At 36.7% G+C, this 21,794-nt stretch overlaps 1 protein-coding gene across 4 annotated transcripts; it reads left to right on the forward strand.

Annotated features, from left to right (window-relative positions):
- The first annotated feature begins 1,223 nt into the window (after positions 1 to 1,223).
- slain1b (SLAIN motif family, member 1b) lies at positions 1,224 to 20,132 on the forward strand. 4 transcript variants are annotated; one of them, XM_079431654.1, is made up of 8 exons: positions 1,249 to 1,509; positions 3,375 to 3,511; positions 5,888 to 6,025; positions 7,625 to 7,771; positions 9,280 to 9,600; positions 10,803 to 10,928; positions 13,702 to 13,951; positions 19,118 to 20,132. In XM_079431654.1, exons 1-8 carry the CDS (start codon positions 1,259 to 1,261, stop codon positions 19,191 to 19,193), a joined length of 1,446 nt encoding a protein of 481 aa, XP_079287780.1. In that variant the 5' UTR covers positions 1,249 to 1,258; the 3' UTR covers positions 19,194 to 20,132. The 4 variants fall into 4 exon arrangements, with proteins under 4 accessions (XP_079287782.1, XP_079287780.1, XP_079287781.1 ...); XM_079431655.1 differs by having other exon boundaries at positions 9,280 to 9,588; XM_079431656.1 differs by lacking the exon at positions 5,888 to 6,025 and having other exon boundaries at positions 1,224 to 1,509.
- The last annotated feature ends 1,662 nt before the right edge of the window (positions 20,133 to 21,794 follow it).

Consider the following 21,794-nt stretch of genomic DNA (forward strand, 5'->3'; position numbering starts at 1 on the left):
GAACATTTTTCCACTTTGAAACAGTCCATTTTAAATAAGCCTTGGCCCACAGGACACGACAGCGCTTCTGGACCATATTCACATATGGCTTCCTTTTTGCATGATAGAGCTTTAGTTGGCATCTGCAGATGGCACAGCGGATTGTGTTTACCGACAGTGGTTTCTGGAAGTATTCCTGGGCCCATTCAGTAATGTCAATGACAGCATCATGCCAATGAGTGATGCAGTGTCTGAGGGCCCGAAGACCACGGGCATCCAACAAAGATCTTCGGCCTTGTCCCTTACACACAGAGATTTCTCCAGTTTCTATTAATCTTTTAATGATGTTATGCACTGTAGATGATGAGGTTTGCAAAGCCTTTGCAATTTGATGTTGAGGAACGTTGTTTTTAAAGTATTCCACAATCTTTTTACGCACTCTTTCACAGATTGGAGAGCCTCTACACATCTTTACTTCTGAGAGACTCTGCCTCTCTAAGACATCCCTTTTATAGCTAATCATGTTACAGACCTGATGTCAATTAACTTCATTAGTTGCTAGATGTTCTCCCAGCTGAATCTTTTCAAAATTTCTTGCTTTTTCAGCCCTTTGTTGTCCCCGTGCCAACTTGTTTGAGACCTGTAGCAGGCATCAAATTTGAAATGAGCTCATTTAGTGGATAAAAGTGTAACATTTCTCCGTTTAAACATTTGTTATGTTATCTATGTTCTATTGTGAATAAAATATTGGCTCATGTGATTTGAAAGTCTTTTAGTTTTCATTTTATTTCAATTTTAAAAAAATCCCATGGCACTTCTAGTAAAGAGTAGGGGTGTCTTGGCCAAATTGCCGCCTCTGGCTCTTGTCATTATGGCATCCTAATAATCCCTATCCATTTGATTGGTTCTATATCTCTCACCTGTAGCTGGTGTGTGGTGAGCACTGGCGTCGTTGCATCATCGTTGCAGACTGTGGCTGCCATCGCATCATCCAGGTGGAGAGCCGGAGAGCCCCCCCCCCCCTCCCCACATGATTGTAAAGCGCTTTGGGTGTACAGCAATACACAATAAAGCACTATATAAATGCATCATTCATTACGCCAATGGTGAGTCCCTACAATAGCTGACCAGACGTGTGTGTGTGTGTGTGTGTGTTGGGTGGAGAGACTGTGACAGTCTCGTCTCTCATTGGCTGAGCGTCTTTGTGCTCCTCGGTAATCTCCGGCGGGTGAGTGTGTGTGTCGGTGCGCGGATGGAGGCGGCGGTGCTGGAGCGGCGGATGATGGCGGATGCTCGCGCTGAGCTGCAGGTGCAGAAGCTGCAGGAGCTCGTGAGGAGACTGGAGCGGCAGAACGAGCAGCTGCGGAGCTCCCGCTGCATCCCGCCGGATCCGTTCCCGTATTTCCAGCCGCATTCCGCCGCCGAGGACGAGGATGAAGATGAGGATGATGAAGAGGAGCCGCGCGCGCTCCTGGACGAGCTGACGCTGCTGGACCTGCAGAGCGCGAGCGGAGAATCCGACGAGACCTGGTGAGAATCCATTGTGTTCTTATGAGTCCGGATTCACATGATCCGGATCAGTACACATCCTGCTGTGTGATTCAGTGCTGAAACCAGATAGATTTATATCCAAAGTTACGAATTAAACTTGTGCGCAAAATTGGAATATCGCATAAACATTTGCGAATAAAGCATGGTTTCCATCCAGTGCGTCGAAGAGAACAAAATCGTCATTTCCTGATTAACTTGCGCTAAATACCATGAAGAAAAAGAAATGAGCTGCAGTATAGTAGAAGGCACTGTATATAATAATGTTTGTTCAATAAATGACGAGCTTCAGAGCTTGCAGACGAAACGCGGTCATGTTATCTTATTTTCAGAGTCTGCTGTTTAGGGAGTTAATTATAACGAAGCACTTTAATGAGACTTTGCTCGAGACAAAACTAGCATTTCAGATGCTGTGCATTGAGATCAGTCTGTTGATTAGTCAGTTTAATGCCGTCCCATCGCAAAATCACATCTTTTTTGATGCGCATTAAGGAATTTATTCAGTAAAAGTGTTTCCATCGTAGTTTATGCGCATGTTTTCTTACCGGAAAACAAATGTATCCTACACATACACATAAGTATTTTTAGAATATATGCACATTGGCATTTCCATACAGTGTTTTTCTATGCGATATTCCAAAAAATGGGCATAAAAATAGGTGGATGGAATTGGAGTGTAACAGTTGTCTCTCTCTCTCTCTCTCTCTCACACACACACACACACACACACACTCACTCACTCATTCACTGCCCTAGATAGTCAACAGCATGAGGAGCAGTGAAGATGACAGGTGAACCAGATTCAGAGCCCAATTCACTTTAAAACACACACACACACACACACACACACACATGTTGGGTTTCCATGTTTTATGGGGACATCCCATAGGCGCAATGGTTTTTATACTGTACAATCTGTATGTGCTATTGCCCTACACCAACCCTACACCTAAACTTAGCCCTCACAGGAAACATGCTGCAGTTTTTGATTTTCAAAAAACTTTATGCTGTATGATTTATAAGCTTGTTTCCTCATGGGGACCAAAAAATGTCCCCACAAGATTAAGATTTACTGGTATTACTATCCTTGTGGGGACATTTGGTCCCCAGGACGTGATGAATACCAGGTGCACACACACACACACACACACACACACACACACACACACAGAGTCTGGTCAGCTATCCTTGTAGGGACTCTCCATAGGTGTAATGGTTTTTATTCTGTACAAACTGTATTTTTTATTGCCCTACACCTAAACCTACCCCTTACAGGAAACTTGATGAAACCCAGTGACTTCAGATTCATTCATGTTACAGAACAGAAAAATAAATGTTTTAGAAAACTCACTATTAATCGAAATATTCCGTTTGATTATCTGGATATCTGTAAAATGCATCGCAGAGCGAACATATGAAGCATAAAACGGATCTGAACACAACACCAATAAATCAACAGCAGTAACACTAGTCAGATGAAATGCACAAAGCAGTGCACTTTATTTAGCACGAACAGAACGGCGTAATTAACGGTTGTGTTTGGATGGAAGTGCTGTGAATCACATCCAGCTCCAGATCATCAGGGTTTGCTGATGGTCCATCAACAGAAGAGCTGGTCTTCACGCTTGAGAAGCGATCAGTCTTTGTTTTGTATTCAGAATAATTCACTGCGAGGTGAAAACAGGAGCTAAACTGAGAAACTGAGTAATTAGGAAGCCGATTAAGTGTCTGTCTTATTTACGATGCGTCATGGGTCAGTCATGAAAGCCAAATCTTGTGACTGAAGATTAGTGTCTTCTAAAAGGACTCTGTCACAGAAGCTGATTCTCGCTCTGCTCTCTCCTCAGGCTCTACGTGTCTCCCAGGTCTCATCTGCGGTCCGGCGCCGGTCTGGACGCTCTGAGATGGACTCGACACGTTCTGGATCAGCATCGGCCCGAGCTGGACACCAGCCGACACTCGCTCGGCCAAAGACAGGAGTCCGGTACGTCAAACCAGACCAGAACTGTGTGAAAACACCTGATATTCCATCAGAATATGTTCAGTGACTTTCATCATCAGTCCCTCTTATTCATCAGCCATCTTCATAATGAGACAAACTTTCAACATACAGTATATAATAAGATTACGCTTGTGGATCACGTGACTTTAAAGGGTCAGTTTGTCTAAAAGAGCAGATATTTCATCATTCGCTCACCCTCATGTCACTCTAAACCCATAAGACTTCTGTTCATCTTCAGAACACAAATGAAGATATTTATAATATGTGACCCTGGACCACAAAACCAGTCATAAGGGTCAAATTTTTGAAATTGAGATTTATGCATCATCTAGAGGCTGAATAAATCAGCTTTCCATTGATGTGTGGTTTGTTAGGAGAGGAATCTGGAATCTGAGGCTGCAAAAAAATCTAAATATACCTGTGCTACTTATGACTGCTTTTGTGCTGCAGGGTCACATATTGTTTTGTGCATTGAAAGTTCATGCAACCAAATCACTTTTTTCATAACGCATCCCAAAGTGCTTTACAAAACAATTATCACAGCCATACATGGCCAGATAAAACTGGACTAAAATAAAAGCCTCTCCAGAGTCTGACTCAAAACCAGCGTGTGAAAGTGAGTCTTAAGGTTTAAAAACATCCCAGGTTCAGATTAAGCATGTCTAATTATTTGAATGCATAAAAACAACGTAACTTCTCACCATTTATTTTTACAATAGCCCTATGAAAGGTTTAGTTTTTCCAGAGATTCTGTGCTGTGTAGTTAAATTAAACTTTTGTTTTGACGGGCTGCTATAAGGAACTTGAAGTTTCTGTGTGTGTATGATACATCAGTAGTTTTACTCAAATGAAAGGGTAAAATGCTCATGAAGTGACTCTCAGAGCAGTTCTGGAGATGTTGTTCATGTGTTTATGTCCTCATTTAATGATGCAACAGATGCTGAAATGCTTCACTAAATGAACGTCTGCACCATTCATTCACACAGAGACACAGAACATGCAGGATTCATATTTAAATAGTCTTTTTGCAGCTTAATATTTACAGATACTAGTCCATTTAGTGATGTGATTTAGGTGTGACCTATTTTGATTAATTCATCCAAACTTTGACAAATTCCGTGCCATTCCACATTATTCAGTAAATTCAATTTTTATGACTTGATTCCGTGATTCTGTCTGCATTGAGGGAGAGTAAATGATGGCAAATTGATGATTTTTTTGGTGTACTGTCCCTTTAAATACACCTGCTACACACTGTAAAAATAACAGTAATATTAATGGTTATAGACTGTAAAAATGCTACAGTAACAAACTATTAATTGGTTGGCAGTAATTTCCTTTAATGTATTCAGTTAAAATCTGGGATAAATGTAACAGAACATTTCATGTGATTTTACAGTAAAATATGGTTACATTTTTAGTAATTCAATTTTTAAAGTAATATACACTGTTAAAGTTAAAGTCTTATAATTTACAGTAAAAACGTAAAATGACATTGAAAATTGACGAATTTAAGTATTTCATTAGGTTGGTATTTTACTGCAGCTGCTGGTATTTGACCTTAGTTTTGACAGATTGTATTTCAGTGCATGTCTGTATGAATGATGCTGTTCAGGGTCAGTTTGTGATGACGAGGTCAGGAGCGGTCAGTGACGAGGATATGAGGACTAATGTAAGGATGCGGCCGGATATAAACACAGGAGCTCAGAATAAGCAGCGTCTTATTAACGCTGCTTCAGCTAGTCTAGTGTGTGACTAGTGTTCAATCAGCTGGGGGCGGAGCCGTCATGAATATGTAAATGAGAGAGTGTGACGGACAGCTCTGACTCTGCGACGCTTGTAATGCGGTCAGGATTTAGTCGTAAGCTCATTACTCGGCTAAATAAACCCTGTGTCACATTCACAAAGACACCCGAGCTAGTCACAGCGTTAACCCCTTACTAACCAGTGCTGATGCTGCTATATTTGGCCTGTAGGAGTGCGTTAGATGAGCGTAACCATAGCAACTGTGTTTACATGAAAGGAGCCCTAAGTGTAGTGTATGATTACTGAACAGCAGATTCATCACTAGTGTGCATGAACATATTCAGCTGGAATATTGTGTTTGAGAATGGATAGATGAGCGTTTGATTCATGTTCATCAATATCAGGACAGACTCAAGGCTCATAGATTGTTTATGTGTGTGTGTGTATATATATATATATATGTGTGTGTGTGTGTGTGTGTGTGTATATATACTGTATATGTGTACACACACACACACACACAGACACTCTCTCTCTCTCTCTCACACACACACACACACACACACACACACAGCAGCGGTCGGTGATGTTGTTCATCTCTGTCTCCTTCAGTCAGTAGATGGAGGTCAGGCTTCTCCTCTCCTGTTTTTCCTCGTGCTCGTGTCGTTGGAGTTTCTCCTCTCTGCACCTCCTCTCCCTCCTCCAAACCCTGTACTCCCCTTCCCAGCAGCACCTCCTGTGAGAGAGCAGGTAACACACACACACACACACACGCAGACACACACACACACACACACACACGCAGACACACACACACAGACACACACACACAGACACACACACACACACACACACACACACACACACAGACACACACACACACACACACAGACACAGACACACACACACACACACACACACACAGACACACGCAGACACACACACACACACACAGACCCACACACACACACACACGCAGACACACACACACACACACACACACAGACACACGCCAGACACACATACACTCTCACTCACTCACTGAATGTTGACCATTTTATTCACTTTTAAATTAATTAAATTCACTCAAAATGAATTTCACTTGCAGTACACTTGAGTGTAGTAGTATATGAAAGATGGGTTCAAGTGTACTACAAGAGGTAACTAAATAGATCAGTCTGTGTCCATCAGACTCTGTGTGATTAATATGAAATCTGTGAAATCTTCTCCTTCATCCTTCTCCTCAATCTGACAGAACTCACATATTCCTCCGGAAGGTCCATCTTTGCTCAAACTCTCTCAGTTTGAATTTGACTAAAACAGAAATCTTACTTGTCAGGCCCCCAACTTTAACAAAAAACATAACAAATGCCCCTAGATTTGACCTTGAAGCTACATCAATTATTCCATCTGCCACAGTCAAAAACTTAGATATCATTCTTGACTCTTCAGTAAACCTAGATGCTTGTATTAGTAAACTCTCCAAAGCTGCCAAACTCTGTTCCTTCATCAGCCCAAAAGATGCTGAATTACCAGTACATGCATTTATCACATCTCACTCGATTACTGGAACGCTGTTTTTTCTGGATTACCAGTACGCTCCATCTCCCGTCTGCAATATATCCAAAACTCTGAATAAAATTACTTTAGATATTATGTCTTGTTTCCTGAAAAAAGTATCCAAATTTAGTTAGTTTTTGCTTAAAACAAGCAAAAATATCTGCCAATGGGGTAAGAAAATTAATTTTGTTTAGCCTTTGAATTAAGATTGTTTTTCTTAACCCAGTGGCAGATATGTTTTCTTTTTCTTTTTAGTTTTAGAACTAAACAAAATTGGGATAATATTGTCAGAAAACAAGACAAAATATCTAAAGTTGTTTTACTTGTCAAGTAAATGCATCCTGATTCAAGAATTTTTAGATATTTATACTAGTAAACAAGACAAAAATACTAAAGAAGAAAATGATTTTTTACAGTGATCTATTATAGCCCTAAACTGTGGAACTCATTGTGCTTGGCTATAACCACACTGCACGAATTTAAGTCTAAACTCATATGTTCAACCAATACTACCGTCATAATATGTGTTTGTTTGTTTTCGTGTGTGTGTGATTGTGATTCTGCATTATTACTGTGGTATGCAACTGTAATCGCACGTTCAGGACTAATGTCTAATGTCCATCTATGCTTTTGTCATCATTGTGAAGCGTCCTTGTGCTTGGGAAAGGTGCTATATTAATTAAACTTATTATTATTACTATTATTATTGTCACTCAGCCAGTCGCAGTAAGTCCTGCTGACGTCACATGATCAGGTCTTGTGTTGATGTGTGTTTGTGATGTTGGTCAGGTCACAGCGTGAGGCGCAGTGTGTTCGTTCAGCCGTCGCTGGACAGTGATGTGAGCGCGCCTGAGCCAGAAGAAGACAGCGTTTCTCTGGGTTATAAGCTGCAGGACCTCATGGATGTCCAGGTGATGGCCCGACTGCAGGAGGAGAGTGAGTGTGAAGATCCACAGTATATACAGAAACATAAGGCCATTAAACACATTTATTCATTTTAATAATATTATAACAATAAAACATGATTGAAATGTTACCCTAGTGAAAAATAAATATACTTACATGTATTTGAAATACATTTATTTCATGCTAAGTATATTAAAAATACATTTTCATATTTATGTACTTAATAAAATGTCCTGCAGTTGTACTTTAAGTATACTAAACCGGTATACTTAAAGTCTGCTAAATTGGAACAACTAATTTTGTACTTTAATTGTGCAGAAGTAGTGCTAAAGTCCAATTAAAGTCTACTATTGCAAGTATATGTAAGGTGCACTTTAAATATTTAGAATTTGAAGACCGATATTATTCAAAGATCATGCAATCCTCATCAAAAGTGACATTAAAACACATTTTAGACTTAATATTAAGAAATGTGCATTGTGCACAAGTAGTACGCCAAATAAAGTTTAATAATAATTTTTATATCAGTAGGTCTCCAGTTATCTGTCAGTAAATATGTTAATAGAATTGAACTGTACTTAGTATGAAATAAATGTATTTTAAATATATGACTTTTTTACTAGGGTATGCATATAAAATATTATGCCTATTTAAATATTACATTCTGATAAATAAAGGCATTTATGAAGTCGTCATTATTGGCATTAATGTTTCCATGAAGATCCATTAACATCCATACAACTAAAGGCTCTTTATATTGAAAAAAGGTTTGTTGTTTATCTAGCCTATTATTAAAATGTTCTTCACATTAAGAAAACATGGTTCTTTTAGGGACTGATCGCTGAAAGGTTCTTTGCGGAACCAAAACTGGTTCTTCAGAAATCCTGTTTTATCCTTTCTTTTAAAGAGTGAATACATCATTAGCTGTGTTTCCATCCACCTATTTTTATGCATGTTTTAAGATATTGCATAAATTCTAGAAATGTGCATGAAAATGTGCTCAAATGAGACTTTCATTTTAATTTTTTATATTTTGTGCCAGTTTCCCAGAAAGTGACGATTGTGTTCTTTTGAAAACGGTGCTTTGTTTGCAAATGTTTTATTCGAAATTATAATTTTGTGCATAACTTAAATTCACAACTTTAAATGGCAACAAAGCTATGGTCAGTGTTGGGAGTAACTCATTACATGTAACGCATGTTACGTAATCAGATTACTTTTTTCAAATAACTAGTAAAGATATACATTACTTTTAAATATACAGTGAAATATCCGAGTTACTTTTTCAAGTAACACCAGTTATTTTGTTTTGCCATTTATTTACTGAGGCTTATTCATTTACATTTTGGTGTGAAAAGAGCCCTTAAATTTGCCAAAAAATGTTACATTTGTTTTTTGTTATTAAAAAACAAATAAGCAAGCCCTGCCCTATTATTTATTCAGCTTTGATGATGCATAAATCTCAGTTTTGACAAATTGACCCTTATGACTGGTTTTGTGGTCCAGGGTCACAAATGTGATGGGTGTTTCTCCGTCAGGTTTACGTCAGGAGTATGCCTCCACCTCCACCTCCTCCTCTTCTGTGAACCGCCGCAGCGCCAGCTTCTCCTTCCAGTTCAGTCAGCGTGGAGATTCACACCTGGACGAGGAGGAGGACGAGGAGGAAGATGATGATGAAGACTACGGTCAGTTACCACCACCGCAGCCGCGTCTGAGTCGAGCCGGACCGCTGCAGCGCAGTCTGCCGCATTCGCACACCTTCAGCAGCATCAGGGACTGGACGCAGACGCAGACGCAGACGCCAGTGCACTGCAGAGACACACAGCCCGGCCTCAGGAGCAGCTCAGGTCAGATCATGTGTGATTACACTGATTTACTGAAGCAGAGACTGTGTCTCAGTGTGAAGGAAATGATGAAACTACATCACGACTGCAGCTCAGTATGCAAACTAATGCAAAAAACACCAATCACAGTCCAGTATACACACATGATGTCATCATTTTCAGCTGTGCGTTCTAATGATATACACTATTGAACAAAAGTTTGGGGTCAGAAAGATTTTTTTTTTAAAGAAATTAATATTTTTATTTCGTAAGGATGTATTAATTTGATCAAAAGTGTCAGTGAAGACATTTATAATGTTACAAAAGATTTGGAATAAATGCTGTTCTTTTGAGCTTTCTATTCATCTGTGAATCCTGAGAAATAAAATGCATCACGGTTTCCACAAAATATTCAACTGTGTTCAACATTGATAATAATCAGAAATGTTTGTTGATCAGTAAATCAGTATATTATTATGATTTCTGAAGATCATGTGACACTGAAGACTGGAGTAATGATGCTGGAAATACAGCTGCAGATCACAGAAATACATTACAGTTTAACACATATTCACATAGAAAACAGCTGCTTTACATTATAATAATATTTCAAATTTTTTGCTGTATTTTTTATCAAATAAATGCAGCCTTTGTGAGCAGAAGAGACTTTATAAAAGAAATTCAGCAACCCCGAACTTTTGAAAGTTAGTGTAAGTCAATGGGAGATTTATAGTGTGATATATTCTTTATGAATGTGAATCTGAGGTTGTGTTGATCTGGAGCTGATGGCTGTTGAAAGTGTTTTTACCCATAAACCCCAGACTGATCTAAGCACTGATCTCTATTAAAGCTGATTCTCTTGTGTTTCTGTTACTGTTGTACATCCTGTGTGTGTGTGTGTGTGTGTGTGTGTGTGTGTGTGTAATCCTCTGGCATCAACTGCGGAAATCAGTTGAAAATGAGAGTAAGTTGATCAACTTTAATGTTTTATTAAGGAATATGTGATACATTAATGATCGTTTGTGCTGATGTGTCCGGATGGGCTGATGGGAAAAACTCACTGATATTCAGAGGTGAATGATTGAGTCTCTAAGCGTCTTTATATAACACACACACACACACACACACACACACAGCCGTGTCTCAATCCTCTTAAAGCACATCAGATGTAATTGGGCTTTAATCCGATGTGAAGATGTTGTATGAATGTGTTTATCTGTCATGCGTGTGATCTGCAGATAAGCTGAGGAGGAGTATGCCGAACCTGCTGGTGTCTGCGGCTCTGAGTCCGGTGTCGCCGGTGTCCATGAGGAACAGCCAGAGCTTCGACTCGCCCGGTGCTCTGACCCGTCTCCAGAGCTGCAGTACGTCTCCAGAGCATCAATCTGATCCGAAATCACCCACTATACCAGGGTTCCTCTAATCTTACCCTGGAGGGACAATCCACTGCAGAGTTTAGCTCCAACCCTGATCAAACTCACCTGTCTGGGATTTTCTAATGATCCTGGAGACATTGATCAGCATGTTCAAGTGTGTTTGATCAGGATTACAGCTAAACTCAGCAGGAGAGTGGATCTCGTGGGCCAGATTTGAGGATCCCTGCACTATACCCTCAAATACGGCACTATTCAGGGTTCCCACGGGTCAGAGGATTTCTAGAATATCATGGAATTTAAACAGGTCTACCCCAGGCATTGAAAGTCAGGGAATTTTATATAATTTTTGGACAAGTCATGGAATATCATGATATGTTTTATTAAAGTGCCCCTATTATGAGTTATAAAAGGTTCATATTTTGGTTTGGGAGTCCCCAACAACAGTTAGACGTGCATGCAAGGTCAAAAAAAACTTTTATTTTCTTATAATATGCATTTATTTTGTACCTTATTTGCTCAATGACTCCCAAACGATTCGCTCAACAATTCATTTTTCCAAACCCCTCCTCTGCGTGACGCTAATCTGCAGTGATTGGTCGATTTGTGTTTATGCTGACGTCAGCATGAAACGGCTTGGGATTGTTTTATAAACGACTCGTTTCAATGATTCAGAGTCGACTCTTTCTTTTGAGAGACAATAACTTTATACACGGCACCCTTTCAGAGTTAAAACTCTGCAGGATGTTTGCATTCACTAGAGCTGTTACACACTGCATGAAAGATCATCTTCAAAAATACATAATACGGGCACTTTAACTAAAAAAATCTTAAATCAAGAAGGATTTTCTAGACAAGTAAAAATTATTGTCTTGTTTTCAGAAAAAACAAGTTAAAATTAAATGTTTTTTTGTTTTGTTTTCTTTTGCTTGAAACAAGCAAAATAATCTGGCAATGGTGTAAGCACAATATTCTTGTTTTCTGTTTGGAATAACATTGTTTTGCTTGTTCTAAGCAAAAACTCACTTAATTCTGACTAGTTTTTTCTGAAAACAAGACAATAATTTGTACTTGTCTAGAAAATCCTTCTTGATTTAAGAATTTTTAGATATTTTGGCTGGAAACAAGACAACAAATCTAAGTAAGAAAAGCATTTTTTGCAGTGCAGGGATTTTTGTTTGTCGCTTTAAATTTTAGTTTCCATTTATCAAAATGTAATTTTTCTATACCGTATTTTTTTAGTGCATTGTTTCACGCGCTTTTCCTATTTTCTGCACCATTTTATTCCCTTCCCGCCCATCATCAGGCAATCACTTAAGTCAAATGCAGTCAGCAGGCTGTATATGTTAACTAAGGCCAACATGCCAGGAATTTACATTTCAAGAGCTTTGGCTACAAAATGACCAGTCAGGGAATTTGACATTTGGCCTTGAGTAGGAACCCTGAATATAAGTGGTGTTCGAAACCATAGAGGACTCATTCAATCCCATAATGCACCACAAAAACGAGTGTACAACCGATGTACACTCAACGGCTAGAGAATACCCATAATGCCCTGTGACAGTCGCGCACCGAATAAATTCCCGCGTTTCAGCAAAAGATGGCGTCCACAGCTGAATCATCCATCCATTAATTTGACAAAGCGCTCGTCCACGGCGTATACAGCGTAATACAACACAGGTACAAATTTCAATGTAAATTGATTATTAAGGCGAGACCCTGTTTTTCATGCATCTGTAAATTTCTAAATTTGTGGCTTTTCGTGAGGTATTTTTTTCAGACTAATGCAAATAAAACATCCAAAATACACCTTTAAGTGTTTCTTTTATAGCACTTTATCTATTTCTATCTGTAGATTTCAATTACAATACATATCTTTAAACGCTGTTTTCTCAAAATGAGATTTTTCTCCTTACAGTTTTATTACTATCTATATGTCTGTGAAATCCAGACTTAAGTCTCAAAATCTAATTATGAGATAACAAGCATCACAGCTTGATTTCAACCATTAATTTCACTATGATTTCAATCTTTCACATGGTTTTGCTGATATCAAGGTTACATTTTCACAGAATGTTCTTTACCTTATTAAGGATGATTTTATATAGAAAACAGTAAATCACACAAAAAAAGACTTTAGCTGGGTTTTCACAGCCAGGGTCATATATTTGTTCATATATAATTTGCCTGGTTCTATATAACATTTTGTTTTTTTTAAAAGAAATGCAAAAATTGTGTTTTCTGGCATGTTTTTTTATGGAGTGATAAAAAGAGATCAAAAGCTGCCGTGTTCAAATGATGATTAAACTGCAGGCACAAACTAAGCTAAAGCGGCAGTCCTTCCGGTGCACCAAAGCTACGAATTAAACTTGTGCGCAAAATTGGAATATCGCATAAACATTTGCGAATAAAGCATGGTTTCCATCCAGTGCGTCGAAGAGAACAAAATCGTCATTTCCTGATTAACTTGCGCTAAATACCATGAAGAAAAAGAAATGAGCTGCAGTATAGTAGAAGGCACTGTATATAATAATGTTTGTACAATAAATGACGAGCTTCAGAGCTTGCAGACGAAACGCGGTCATGTTATCTTATTTTCAGAGTCTGCTGTTTAGGGAGTTAATTATAACGAAGCACTTTAATGAGACTTTGCTCGAGACAAAACTAGCATTTCAGATGCTGTGCATTGAGATCAGTCTGTTGATTAGTCCAGTTTAATGCTGTATTCAACAATGCGATGTCCTTGTGTTTTGTGTTTGTGTAGTTCCTGCTCCGGCGCAGCTGCAGAACCGGGTCCAGAGTGTGGGGAACTTCTCGACCCGTCAGCCGCTCAAAGCCACAGCGTACGTCAGTCCCACCGTCAAGGGCCCGTCGCCCATCACCTCCTCCGTCAGCTTACAGAGTCTGTCGGTCAGCGGGATCCCTAAAGCAGCAGCGGCGGCATCACGCAGCGGTCTTCCTCGGCCCTCGTCCTTCATCAGCCCTCGAGGCAAACTCACCGCTCCGGTGCGCAGGTAAACGCTTCAGATCCTCAAAGCTGCTTTCATATTCAACTCCAGACTCATTCGGATTAAAACCTAAAATTAGTAGGTTATGAAAAATTCAGGGTGAGATCCTGAAGAATTTAGATCTGCTGACCTAGAAGCAGCGGATTGAGCGAGTAAAGCAGCCGCTGGCAGGAAAAACGCATTAATGTGTGCTTTTAGGATGAAGCTCAACAACCGTAAACTGATTACAACCGTATTACACTGCTGTTCAGAGCTTTGAGATCAGGAAGATTTTTAGAAGATTCTTCTGATCATCAATGCTGCATATATTTGATTAAAAATATAGAAAAAAACTAATATTATTAAATATTTTTGCAATTTAAAATAATGGTTTTATATGTTAATATACTTTAAAATGTAATTTATTTCTGTGATCTGCAGCTGTATTTTCAGCATCATTACTCCAGTCTTCAGTGTCACATGATCTTCAGAAATCATAATAATATACTGATTTATTATTAATGTTTGGAACCTGTAATACTTTTTTCAGGATTCTTTGATGAATAACAAGTTAAAAAGAACAGCATTTATTCAAAATAGAAATCTTTTGTAACAATATACACCACCGGTCAAAAATGTGGTGTTGGTAAAAAAAATTTTTGTATTTTTTTATAATTGATTACTTTTTTTAATGAGTAACGCCAGTTCCTGTGTTTGAGTGACAGCTCTGGTGTTGAGAGAAATCAGGAGTAAGTGCAGAGTGTTGTGTGTGAACATGATCTTACTGTAGATCTAGACTAAATATCATCATGATCTTACTGTAGATCTAGACTAAATATCATCATGATCTTACTGTAGTTCTAGACTAAATATCATCATGATCTTACTGTAGTTCTAGACTAAATATCAACATGATCTTACTGTAGTTCTAGACTAAATATCAACATGATCTTACTGTAGATCTAGACTAAATATCAACATGATCTTACTGTAGTTCTAGACTAAATATCATCATGATCTTACTGTAGATCTAGACTAAATATCAACATGATCTTACTGTAGATCTAGACTAAATATCAACATGATCTTACTGTAGATCTAGACTAAATATCATCATGATCTTACTGTAGATCTAGACTAAATATCAACATGATCTTACTGTAGTTCTAGACTAAATATCATCATGATCTTACTGTAGTTCTAGACTAAATATCAACATGATCTTACTGTAGTTCTAGACTAAATATCAACATGATCTTACTGTAGATCTAGACTAAATATCATCATGATCTTACTGTAGTTCTAGACTAAATATCATCATGATCTTACTGTAGTTCTAGACTAAATATCTACATGATCTTACTGTAGTTCTAGACTAAATATCAACATGATCTTACTGTAGATCTAGACTAAATATCAACATGATCTTACTGTAGTTCTAGACTAAATATCATCATGATCTTACTGTAGATCTAGACTAAATATCAACATGATCTTACTGTAGATCTAGACTAAATATCAACATGATCTTACTGTAGTTCTAGACTAAATATCTACATGATCTTACTGTAGTTCTAGACTAAATATCTACATGCTCTTACTGTAGATCTAGACTAAATATCATCATGATCTTACTGTAGTTCTAGACTAAATATCAACATGATCTTACTGTAGTTCTAGACTAAATATCTACATGATCTTACTGTAGTTCTAGACTAAATATCAACATGATCTTACTGTAGTTCTAGACTAAATATCTACATGATCTTACTGTAGTTCTAGACTAAATATCAACATGATCTTACTGTAGTTCTAGACTAAATATCTACATGATCTTACTGTAGTTCTAGACTAAATATCTACATGCTCTTACTGTAGATCTAGACTAAATATCATCATGATCTTACTGTAGTTCTAGACTAAATATCAACATGATCTTACTGTAGATCTAGACTAAATATCAACATGATCTTACTGTAGTTCTAGACTAAATATCATCATGATCTTACTGTAGTTCTAGACTAAATATCAACATGATCTTACTGTAGTTCTAGACTAAATATCAACATGATCTTACTGTAGATCTAGACTAAATATCATCATGATCTTACTGTAGTTCTAGACTAAATATCAACATGATCTTACTGTAGATCTAGACTAAATATCATCATGATCTTACTGTAGTTCTAGACTAAATATCTACATGATCTTACTGTAGTTCTAGACTAAATATCTACATGATCTTACTGTAGTTCTAGACTAAATATCAACATGATCTTACTGTAGTTCTAGACTAAATATCTACATGATCTTACTGTAGTTCTAGACTAAATATCTACATGCTCTTACTGTAGATCTAGACTAAATATCATCATGATCTTACTGTAGTTCTAGACTAAATATCAACATGATCTTACTGTAGATCTAGACTAAATATCAACATGATCTTACTGTAGTTCTAGACTAAATATCATCATGATCTTACTGTAGTTCTAGACTAAATATCAACATGATCTTACTGTAGTTCTAGACTAAATATCAACATGATCTTACTGTAGTTCTAGACTAAATATCAACATGATCTTACTGTAGTTCTAGACTAAATATCTACATGATCTTACTGTAGTTCTAGACTAAATATCAACATGATCTTACTGTAGATCTAGACTAAATATCTACATGATCTTACTGTAGTTCTAGACTAAATATCTACATGCTCTTACTGTAGTTCTAGACTAAATATCAACATGATCTTACTGTAGATCTAGACTAAATATCATCATGATCTTACTGTAGTTCTAGACTAAATATCAACATGATCTTACTGTAGTTCTAGACTAAATATCATCATGATCTTACTGTAGTTCTAGACTAAATATCAACATGATCTTACTGTAGTTCTAGACTAAATATCAACATGATCTTACTGTAGTTCTAGACTAAATATCAACATGATCTTACTGTAGTTCTAGACTAAATATCTACATGATCTTACTGTAGTTCTAGACTAAATATCAACATGATCTTACTGTAGATCTAGACTAAATATCTACATGATCTTACTGTAGTTCTAGACTAAATATCTACATGCTCTTACTGTAGTTCTAGACTAAATATCAACATGATCTTACTGTAGATCTAGACTAAATATCATCATGATCTTACTGTAGTTCTAGACTAAATATCAACATGATCTTACTGTAGTTCTAGACTAAATATCATCATGATCTTACTGTAGTTCTAGACTAAATATCAACATGATCTTACTGTAGTTCTAGACTAAATATCTACATGATCTTACTGTAGTTCTAGACTAAATATCAACATGATCTTACTGTAGTTCTAGACTAAATATCAACATGATCTTACTGTAGTTCTAGACTAAATATCAACATGATCTTACTGTAGTTCTAGACTAAATATCATCATGATCTTACTGTAGTTCTAGACTAAATATCAACATGATCTTACTGTAGTTCTAGACTAAATATCTACATGATCTTACTGTAGTTCTAGACTAAATATCAACATGATCTTACTGTAGTTCTAGACTAAATATCTACATGATCTTACTGTAGTTCTAGACTAAATATCTACATGCTCTTACTGTAGATCTAGACTAAATATCATCATGATCTTACTGTAGTTCTAGACTAAATATCAACATGATCTTACTGTAGATCTAGACTAAATATCAACATGATCTTACTGTAGTTCTAGACTAAATATCATCATGATCTTACTGTAGTTCTAGACTAAATATCAACATGATCTTACTGTAGTTCTAGACTAAATATCAACATGATCTTACTGTAGATCTAGACTAAATATCATCATGATCTTACTGTAGTTCTAGACTAAATATCAACATGATCTTACTGTAGATCTAGACTAAATATCATCATGATCTTACTGTAGTTCTAGACTAAATATCATCATGATCTTACTGTAGATCTAGACTAAATATCTACATGATCTTACTGTAGTTCTAGACTAAATATCAACATGATCTTACTGTAGTTCTAGACTAAATATCTACATGATCTTACTGTAGTTCTAGACTAAATATCTACATGATCTTACTGTAGTTCTAGACTAAATATCAACATGATCTTACTGTAGTTCTAGACTAAATATCTACATGCTCTTACTGTAGTTCTAGACTAAATATCAACATGATCTTACTGTAGTTCCAGACTAAATATCATCATGATCTTACTGTAGTTCTAGACTAAATATCTACATGATCTTACTGTAGTTCTAGACTAAATATCAGCATGATCTTACTGTAGTTCTAGACTAAATATCAACATGATCTTACTGTAGTTCTAGACTAAATATCTACATGATCTTACTGTAGTTCTAGACTAAATATCTACATGATCTTACTGTAGTTCTAGACTAAATATCTACATGCTCTTACTGTAGTTCTAGACTAAATATCTACATGATCTTACTGTAGTTCTAGACTAAATATCTACATGCTCTTACTGTAGTTCTAGACTAAATATCAACATGATCTTACTGTAGTTCTAGACTAAATATCGACATGATCTTACTGTAGTTCTAGACTAAATATCTACATGATCTTACTGTAGTTCTAGACTAAATATCAACATGTATTTACTCATCTCACCTGCACTAAAACACATTCAGTGTTCCTCACAATCAATAAAAACAGTCAAATGAGATGTTTAATAAGACAAATATTATTTATGTATTTAATCCCATTTTATTGTCTTTGCTACTAACCTTCCATGATTCACTTCAATCATATTAATAATCAAAAATGACGTGTTTGATTGTAGTTATTGCTGAATAGTGCTGAACTTTCTTCTCCTGCGTCATATTCTTCATGTGATTAGTTTGAGCGGCGCCCTCTACTGTACAGACCTGAATCTACATTTCCTTCAGTCTGAGCCGGATTCACTTCACTTTTGGTGTGAAAGGGCTTTACATTTGGACAAGAAGACTTTTTATATTAAAAACAAACAAGCCCTGCCCAGATTTACAAAGTGACTCATAACTAATGTAACGCATTACTTTCCATAAAAAGTAACTAAGCAATATTAATAGTTGTTTTTTTAGGGAGTAACGCAATATTGTAACACTTTTAAAAGTAAGTTCCCCAGCAGTGTTTGTTACTGTATAATGCTTTATTGTGAGGAGTTGTTGATTGCTGTATTGCTGTAGTTTGCTGCCGGCGCCGAAGAGCCTGGCGACGCTGAGCGCGCTGAGGGACGGGAGCTGGCGGGACGGATGTTACTGACGATTAGGGACGGGTCCGGAGCGTCCCGCTGGACGGGCCGCTCGTTTTCTCACCAAGTGCTCTTGAGGAGGCTTCCAGAGCAAACGCAGCTCTGTATGCAAACACACTGAGGATCTGAGAGATCACACATGCTGCTAAATCAGGGGCTCCTCGTCCCTGCGCTGAAGCAATCGGGCTGAAATAAACCACTTCAAACGGTTTCAAGTTGGAGTGCACTCTTAAAAATAAAGGTGCTTACGGTTCTTCACAGCGATGCCATAGAAGAACCATTTTTGGTTCCACAAAGAACCATCTCTTTATAATCTGAAGAACCTGCTTTCTCCACAAAGAAGCTTTAGTGAAGCAGAAAGGTTCTTCAGATGTTAAAGGTTCTTCATGGAACCATTTAGACAAAAAAGGTTCTTCTATGGCATCGTGAAGCTCCTTAATTTTTAAGCATTTATGATTAAATTTTTATGTTTTAAAAAGTTTTAACCAAAATTCAACAGGTTTTTAACTATTTACAGGTGCGTAAGAGTTTAATGTGAATATGTTTATATGATTAATAGTGCTTTTTAACTTCTCTTAATCACTGATCTGTACGGACCAATTATTGCACCATTTGTAAACGTATTTGACTTGAATGTTTTGATTAGAATTGTTCTTGAATTAATTTGATGTTGCACTTTCCCTGTTAATGTTTATTTTATCGTTTATTATTTCTTGATGATTTTCCGAGGCACTGTAGATGTAGCACTGTATTTATTTAGCTCTTTAAAAGTTATCTTCTCATCTTGTTTCCTTAATTTATTGTGTAAAATACATTTAAAAGAGCGTTCTTCATGTTTGCACATTGTTTTGTAAATGCATCACAGTTTCCTTCTGTAATATTTCTGTATGACTGATATTTTAACGAGTGTGTCTGTATTTAAAGTCCAAATAAAGTTTTGTTTGTTTTTTATGATCGTGTGCTGCTGATATTTTCATGTCTGTTCTGGGAATCCAAACATTAGACTCTGCTTTAGTCATATTTGCTCCGAAGTGTTGAACTGAAAGCTGAAAGGTTTGTTTAAACTGCTCTCTACTGTACACCTAAAGTCATATTTACATTTCCTTCAGCCTGAGGCTCATTCTTTTCACTTTTTCACATTTTTTATATTAAAAACAAAGAAGCAAGTCCAGCCCAGATGAGAAAAAGTAACACAAAAGTAAAGTAAGACATGTATTAAGACAAGATTGAGATGACCGAATCATGAAGTTAATTTGATGATTATTGTTATTGATTATTATTAATAATACGGAGTGGAGAAGGGGTAGGATTAAATAAGCTTATGCTTCTTTCTACTCCTTTTCGGACATGAATAAGCTAAAATTGTGTTGTAAAGTCTCAAATCAAAAACAAACATTACTTTCCATAAAAAAGTAACTCTTCCCAACACGGTCTAGTCTAGACTACTAACCACTACTAATCAACAGTGTTGTTTTAGTCATTTTAATACTATTATCATTTATATTCATATTTTGAATCAGTTTTTAATTTTTGTTTTCATTTGATTTCAACACATTTTGTGTGTTTTTGTCATTTTTAATAGTTTTTGTTTTCAGCTAGCTGAAATAAAACGTTTTTAATATTTAATTTCAGTTGACGTTTATTTTATTTGAAGTAATAATATTTTTTTCTGGTTTAGTTTTTAGTTGTAGTTAGCTGTGTTAATTAACCCATGTGCTGCTGGTTGCCTGGATCTATTCAGGATGATCTGGATCTATGAGTCTCTTCTGCTGATGTTTTCACTGTAGATTGAGTTTAGCACACATTTAAAACATTTATTTGATCTGACTCAGGGCCTTTATGATTTATTATTTAACACACCTGAAGTAGGACTGACGATCACCTCATGTTTTAATAAGATTTAATCTTATTACAGTGAATCTTCAGAACATATATAAATATACTGCTGAAAATGCCTCCGTGCTGAAATACAGTCAGTGTCTGTAACAGTTATTTCTGTCATATTCCTGTGGTTCTACATCTATAATAACTCCACAGATTGAACTTCATGCCTTGACTTCATTTCTATTCTCTTATTTCCTTTCTTCCATCTCTGACTTGAATTTCCTGACTGCAGACTAATTTCTGTTTTCTAAAAAAGTCAATTATACGTGTCAATTATGCAGTGAATGTCGATTTATTTAATCAATTTGAGTATAATTACTGAAGGTTAAAGGTCAGCCCACTTTACCTGAATCCCACTTTATCTAACACATTCAGCCAAAGTGGGCCAGCAATATTTCAACACCTTACAAGAAATATAACACATTTTTAAACATTTTGTTCTTTGCATTTTATTCCCTGTTAACCATGGAAACTAAACCAGCAATCAAACTTGCATGTCCCACCCTAACGTGATTAACCATGAACATTAATAACTTTAAATATGAGTTATCTTGATAATGTTGGAAAAACACAGCTTCCTATACCTGGAATCGAACCCGGGCCGCCTGGGAGAAAACCAGGACTCCTAATCGCTACACTATATGGGAGTCCTGATACAGTTTTAACGTTGTTTATAATTACTGAGCGATCTTTTACTATCGTATGTTTGTCGCGCCATAAGTGACGTC

This window comes from Barbus barbus (genome assembly GCF_936440315.1).
Source record: "Barbus barbus genome assembly, chromosome: 13".
Classification (NCBI taxonomy): domain Eukaryota; kingdom Metazoa; phylum Chordata; class Actinopteri; order Cypriniformes; family Cyprinidae; genus Barbus; species Barbus barbus.